The 7,568-nt window shown below is 38.4% G+C and overlaps 2 protein-coding genes across 2 annotated transcripts in view; one reads left to right on the top strand and one right to left on the bottom strand.

Moving 5' to 3' along the window:
- The window catches only part of LOC128516117 (zinc finger protein 850-like), a 196,696-nt gene that overhangs the window by 70,170 nt on the left and 118,958 nt on the right, over positions 1 to 7,568 (bottom strand). The gene's annotated exons all lie outside the window — the stretch shown is intronic.
- On the top strand, positions 508 to 1,084 carry LOC128516152 (histone H2B-like). Its single transcript, XM_053490460.1, has one exon. It carries the CDS (start codon positions 519 to 521, stop codon positions 891 to 893), a length of 375 nt encoding a protein of 124 aa, XP_053346435.1. The 5' UTR covers positions 508 to 518; the 3' UTR covers positions 894 to 1,084.

Here is a 7,568-nt window from a genome sequence, read left to right as displayed (position 1 = left end):
TAAAGTAAATCGGTCTACGTTGTTAGTCGGCAGACGATGTGTTGGAGTCTTCAGCCTGTAGGAATGATTAGAAAACCGTTTTTAAAAGCCTTCGAATGCATTTAAAACACCAAAAGAAAAATGAGCAAAGTATTTTAAGTTTATGTGGTACACACTCTACTTATAAATGTAGACTCTTTTAAAAGATAACGTTTATATACAAATCATGTTTATCTGATCTTTTCTGGTGGTTGAACGCGCGATCTACTTAATTTTTGGATGAAATTATTATGGTAAAAATAATAAATTAACCTGCGACTCTAAAACGGCGGGAAGGCTCACAAAGCGAAGCTGAGGGGGGAGGAGTAGCAGGAAAAGAGTGGTGTGGTAGGCGGTCCCTCACGTGTAGCGTTTTTGAATATAGACCAATCTAAATCCGTTTCTGGCTTGTGCTTAATTACAATGTAGTCTGTACATAGAGGGCCCTCGAGGCGGAGCTGTTTATTCTACTTTCAGTCTCATCGAGAGGTAGCAGCACCATGCCCGAGCCAGCCAAGACCGCGCCCAAGAAGGGCTCGAAGAAAGCCGTGACTAAGACCGCCGGTAAAGGAGGTAAGAAGCGCAGAAAGTCCAGGAAGGAGAGCTACGCTATCTACGTGTACAAAGTCTTGAAGCAGGTTCATCCCGACACCGGCATTTCGTCCAAGGCGATGGGAATCATGAATTCGTTCGTCAACGACATTTTCGAGCGCATTGCCGGCGAGTCCTCGCGTCTGGCTCACTACAACAAACGCTCCACCATCACTTCCAGGGAGATCCAGACCGCCGTGCGCCTGTTGCTGCCCGGTGAGTTGGCCAAGCACGCCGTGTCCGAGGGCACCAAGGCCGTGACTAAGTACACCAGCTCCAAGTAAAGCGCGTCATCGCCGCCTTCATCAACACAACGGCTCTTTTAAGAGCCACCCATGTTGTCCCTCAAAGAGCGATTTTCTTATGGGTTAATGTTACAGATGGATGATTTGTTGTATGCAGTTTATTAGAGTTCCCGGGTGCCATATAATGTATCCTGCTGTATAATGTAGTGGTTTTTATCATAGCTGGAGAGCTTCTGGGTAGTTAGCTGTGTGCTTACACAATGTATGTAGCAGTCAAGAAAAGGGGCTTTAGTTTGAGTTCTATCTATTCTGTGATCATCATTAAATATGTGTTTATACTCCTTATAATGTGTGCTTGTCTGTTTTTTTTTTTTTTTTTTCCCCCACAGTGTAATAGTTTCCACAGACACACGCGTCTGTCTCTTCATGGACATGTGTGTTAACAAATGTGGTAGATAGGGCCAAATTCTGCAGCATTCCTTAAAAGCAAATAATTGTACACTAAAAGTAAATCATTACTAAAAGCTTGCATTCTTTAAAATCTTGTGTGCGTGCCTGCCTGCCTGCCTGTGTGTGTGAGAAACTGCATAGTAACATCATGAAGTCTTTTTACTAGACACTTATTTTAACATGTCTTTATTTCTCCCCTGTTGTAGATTATCATGGAGGGAACCCTTGATGATCTCCTGCTTTCTTGCACCACCAACACATGTATTTTATTAATTTGTAAATAAAGTGTTTAATGTCATTTATAGTTGAGTATTAATTTCCAATGTGCTTATTCTTTAGCAGAACAGTTAAAGTGCATGTAAAGCATTGCTGCAAATGACATTAAATAGAATCAGATGTTACTCCACTCTGTGTGAGGGTACAGACTTATATACAGTGTATATTACTGCACCTTGTGTGAGGGTACAGGTCAAGGTCAAGTTTATTTATATAGCACATTTACAACAGTTTGTGCTGCCCACAAGGTCTGTACAAGCAGACAACAACCAAAAAAAAAAACCCATCAAACTAGTTAAGAGAAAATAAAACAGTTTTAGAGAAATTAAACATCCAAGTCAACCTGTGCTAAAAGCCAGTCCATAAAAGTGTGTTTTTAATAATGATTTAAAATGCTCCAAAGTTTGTGCAGATCTGACAAGATCAGAGGCAAACTGTTTCAAAGTCTGGGGCCCGCCACAGCAAATGCTCTGTCCCCTCTGGTTTTTAGCTTTGTTCTTGGAGTGGTTAAAAGCTGAGTGCTGGATCTCATGGTTCAGGCTGGAGTATACTTAGACAACAGCTCAGAAAGATAAGAAGGAGCTGCAGGCTTATATACAGTACACATTACTGCACGTTGTGTAAAGATACAGGCTTTATATACAGATGTACAGATTTTAGCATCATTAATGTTTTTTTTGCTAATTAAAGCATGCTGTCTTGGAGATGATATTAGTGACTTCTCTGTTTCAGCTTGAACAACATATTCCATAATATTTATGAATACATTAATACCATATGTTCAGCAATTAAAACAGAGGTTCTTAAACATTTTACAGCAAAGGACTCCTTTAACTGTAAAACAAACACCTCTGCATTTACTTATAGTGCATTTCCAAAAATTAATTAAGTTATTCAAAAAGTAAAACTCATATTTTAGATTCAATACCCATGAATCTCATGGCCTTTTTGGTTTCAAAAATCAGAAAAGATTTCACTGCGATCATGGGGAAGACTTCTGAACTAACAAATTGTCCAGAATATGATCATCTACACCTTCCAGGAGTTTAAGCCCCCTAAGGTCAAACACTACCACCAACTATTTCGCTGACCATGATGTTGCTTGATTGGCAAGCCATCTCACCTGACCTGATGTTTCATGAGAAAGATGAGCTGAAATCTGGGATAAATTCACAAGCTAAATGCTTCAAGTGTGATCTGGTAACATAACCAGGGTGTCTAACAGCTTAATGCAATGGGTTACATAAAAACACCAACTATTTAAAAACATGCAGGCTTATGTGAAAAGTAGCAACTTATATCTATGTACTGTGAATGTAATGTTCAAGAATAGGAGTATCATAAATTTCCCAAAAATTAAAATACACGTGTAAACAATGAGTGTGTCATTTGAAATGCTGTTTATTTAAAAAAACTTGAATACCATGCAAAAGTGTTTACGTTTTAAAATTAGGGGGGAAAAAACACATTCACAAGGGAAACGTCATACACATAGAAAGAAAAAAAACCATAGAGCACAAGGAAAAAATTATACATTCACAAGGGAAAAATAATACACTTACAAGGGAAAAATCGTACACTTACAAGGGAAAAGAAATACACTTACAAGGAAAAAGTAATACACTTACAAGGAAAAAATATTATATTTACAAGGAAAAAAATAATACATTTTCAAATAATAAAATCACATAGGAAAAATAATACACCACAAGGGGGGAAAAAACATGCCCCAGAAGGCCAAAGCATCTCTACCGTGTGCAAGAACTAACTTTCTCGTTTTGGTTGCAAACTAAACTCTAAAGCTAATGTGCAAGGCACTATGGGATTCTTAGGCCAACACGGACAAAATGAACACTCAGAATTAAGCCAGGGTTATGCGCTAAAATGCCCCCAACCCCCTGCCACTGATTTTTATATTGCTTATTTTATAATTAAATTCGTTAGGTGTAATTTGTGATTTGTAAATCATAAACCTATGAATTTATGTTCTAATATAATATTCGATAGAGATTATGTAGGGGGACAATCTGGGGGCGGGGGGCATTTTAGCGCATAACACCGGTACGGTCCCGTCTTCAGTTGAACTCCCATAGTCCTTTGCGCATCAACATTTAGCTTGCAAAATATGTGAGAAAGAAAGCTCTCACACGGGAAAAAGCAGTTGCGCACAAACGGAAAAAAGCACACACAAGGGAAAAAGCACACATTTACAAGAGAAAAAAAAACACATTTTCAAGGGAAAAAACATTTACAAGGAAAAAAGGCATATATTTTCAAGGGGGAAAAACATACACATATACGGGAAGATGATTTGGCCTTCTGGGCCAGCGTACATATATGACTTTCTATTTCAGCGTTTCCAAATGTAATTGGGTGCATTGATGGCACCCACATTCCTATTAAAGCTCCTTCAATAAATGAGGGAGACGATGTTAATAGGAAATCTATTCATATTATCAATGTACAGGTAACAACTTTATTTTGTCTCCTTAATGTTTTGCGTTTTTCCTTAATCGTTAAACTCATTACTTTTTCCCACTAACTATAGTTAATATGTAGGGCAACTCACATTACTAATGTTGAGTCATTATTATGCCAGACATTTCAGCAGGGTATGTTTTGCTTTATACAATTTTTTTTTCTTTTTACTATATTTGTATTGTACACTTGTATCATTAAAGGACAGTACAATAGTTACTTGCTGGGGGACAGAGGACGCCCTCGTCTGCCCTATTTAATGACATCCTACCCTGAACCTGATCCTTAACCACAGACACGCTTTAACCTGGCTTACAGCCGAACACGGGCCAAGGTGGAGATGACCATAGGGATCCTCACGTCTAGGTTTCAGTGTCTGCGTGGGTCAGTCCAGAGAGGGCATGCGACATCATAGTGGCTTGTGTTGTGCTTCACAACATTGCCACTATAAGAGCATTGAAGAAGAGGCCCAGAGGAACCTCTACAGATTTTTGCACACAACAGAGATGGCAAAGACTTTTGAGAGACAGGATTTTTCAAAACTACTTTTATTAAATTGTTTTCTGCTGTTTAGTTCATTTCATTTACATTTACATTTAGGCATTTGGCAGACGCTCTTATCCAGAGCGACTTACAAAAAGTGCTTTAATGGTTACATCATTGGATACATACTTACACTGGGTTAACTAGGTTAATAACTGTTGTTGTTGGTCTTTCGGCTGCTCCCGCCAAGGGGTCACCACAGCGGAATATCCAGCCTGCGCTACAACTTGGCACAGGTTTTACACCGGATGCCCTTCCTGACGCAACCCTCCCATTTTTATCCGGGCTTGGGACCGGCACTGCATCCAGTGGCTGGGGTTTGGGCACTGGCTGGGAATCGAACCCGGTCTTCCGCATGGCAGGCGAAACACCTACCACTGAGCCACAAGTGCCCTTAACTAGGTTAATAACTAAGTGCCATTAGTCCAACACAACTGGGAAGAGGTTTTTTTTTTTTTTTTTGGGGGGGGGGGGGGGGGTTGGTCCAAGTACTGGAGAAACAGATGCGTCTTGAGTCGTCGTTTAAAGATAGTCAAAGTCTCTTTATAATTTAATTTAAAAAAAAAATGATTTCCTGAAAAATAATTAAAGTAAATTGAAATAAAATGTTTTTTTAAGGACATTGCTTTATATACACATCACTTTTAACATGTAACAGATTAATATACACACAAGTTCTCACTAGAACTCAAAGTTCTAGTGTTGCTTTTTTTTTTTTTTTTTTAATAGATAGCCTTTTCTTTTCCATTTGAAGCTGTATAATGTCCATCTCCATGTCACTTCTTCTAATTTGTTTTTGAAGATAGACCTTATAGAGCTCATTTGCTGGGAACTAGGGAGGAAACTGGCAATTATTAAAAAAAAGAATTAAATAAATAAGATTCTGTCAGACAATAAAATTTTAATATGCACACATATTCTTACATTGATTAGATTGTGCATTGAAGGACCTTTATCCATGGAGAAATACCCAGGTATGTACTGTGAAAGAACTATGACAGTTTGTTACTCTAATGTAAATAGGGGACGTGCATTATCACGTGCATCAGTATCTGTATGAAAATACAACCCATAAAATTCTTAATATTATCAAAGAAAAAAACAATAATGCAGGTAAAAACATGTCAAAGTAATACAACTAAGATCACAGTAGCCTATACATCATATGCAGTTAAATAAAATAAGCCTGCATAAAAACTTTAAAAATGTTCAAAAAGCCTTTAAGTGACAGAGATACTAATTTATTAAGTCATATGAAAATCGTGAAAATAAATCATAGTGGTGACATAGTGGTGAAACTCACATTTCACCATGTTAGTGTCACTGGTCGCCCTTTATTAAGCGATAGAGCCAGCTCCTTAGATGGGGTGAGGGGGGGTGGTGCTGGGCCCCCTGTCAGTTAGATGAGCTTGAGCCTTCTTTCTATTATCTACATGACAAAAAGAATATACTAAACAGTGTTTAATAAATTGTTCAGTGATCGTGTAATCAAATATTACCTTTTTGCAGAACGTTCTTATGGCTCCAGATGGATTACACCTTATTAAATAAGAAACCATAAATTCCTAGTCAATATACATTGGTATTTTAACCTTGTTATGAACCGTACACTGTTTTTCTTGTGCATGTTCTTTTGTTCTATTTTCTGTTTAGTGCTTCTAGGTACTGCCTAATTTCAGAACACTATTGGTGGATGTGCCTTGCAATCATCGTTGGTCACCTGGGACGTCGTGTGGTCTCCGTCAATTGCGATCTGCTCCGATGCACTTAAAACGGAAGCGGCAATTGGAAGTTGTCAGCTGTTTGACTTGGCATGTCACTGGTTGTGTTGTTTTGTTCGTTTTCTGCTACTACTTTAAACACTTACAAGACTTCCGTGAGAGTTGTTAGAATGATCTGTATAAAGTTTGTCTCTGGTGACATCTGTGTTCTTGTTAAATGAGTGCCTTAGACACTTTTAGCCTGCTTAAGCTCCACTTAAACTAACTGCTGTCTTTCAGACAACGGAGGCGTGGACAACGGAACAGCCTAGTAAGTCACATGACATACACACCTTGCACGTAGAGTAAGTTCAGGGTGCATTTGCGTTGAAGACTTTTCTTTTCATATTTTTGTTTGCTTATTTAGAGGACCAGGAGGAGACAGTGGGGGTTCTTTTTGTTATATTTATTTCTTTGATTTTCTAGCGCCACTTCCAGTTTCCTCTCCCGTTTGTCTTGGTTACACAATTTTTTTTAAAATTACTTTTGTTTTCTTAAATGCTTGTAAATATTCATGGTTTTGGGAGCAACAAATCTTTTGCGGTGCTAATTTGATTGCGCCGTGTTTCTCTTGCTACATACTTAAGCTTCTTCTCTTGGTCATCTCAATGTTACTCTTTCTTTAGCCGGTGCAGTATTATTGCTTTTTTTTCATTATAATTGGCTTGAATTCTTTATATGCGTGCATTAAAACCTCAGTAAAGTATGCCGCTCTCTTTTTTTCACTCTTTTTTTTCACTCCCCCCCCCCCCCCCCCCCCCCCCCATAGAAAGGGCTCCAGAAGTCTCCATGCACAAAAGTGAAACTGAGGTGGCCAGTGTTATACTTGTCATTGAATTTGTTGTGAGAGGCAACGTATTGAGGTTTCTCCCTTTTGTTTTTATTATTATAATTTTTTTGTACATTTTCTTTTTCTCCTCCACAACTGGCACAGAGTGACATCTGTTCTTTGTACCAAAGAAACCTTCGGCTTAAAATTGACTTCTTCTTATCCTCTGCGTCCTCTTCTCTCACACCAACTAACTTCATGTCCTCTCTTAAAGTCCTCTCGGCCTAAAATTGACTACTTGGTATTGATGAAACGGAGAGTGGAAGCACAAATTGAGTTGGATAATTAATTTTTCAGATTCAGTTGCTTTAAAAGGAACTTGACAATAAGTAATGTGACTTTCACACATAGTACCCTACTATTGTTGACCTTGTATAA

Source organism: Clarias gariepinus, chromosome 28 (genome assembly GCF_024256425.1).
Source record: "Clarias gariepinus isolate MV-2021 ecotype Netherlands chromosome 28, CGAR_prim_01v2, whole genome shotgun sequence".
Classification (NCBI taxonomy): Eukaryota; Metazoa; Chordata; class Actinopteri; order Siluriformes; family Clariidae; genus Clarias; species Clarias gariepinus.
Note: the sequence above shows the minus strand (reverse complement) of the source record. Positions and strands in the feature narration are given on the sequence as shown.

Bases quoted from the DNA above. Each gene is read 5' to 3' on its own strand.
- LOC128516152 (XM_053490460.1), top strand. From the start codon at position 519: ATGCCCGAGCCAGCCAAGACCGCGCCCAAGAAGGGCTCGAAGAAAGCC.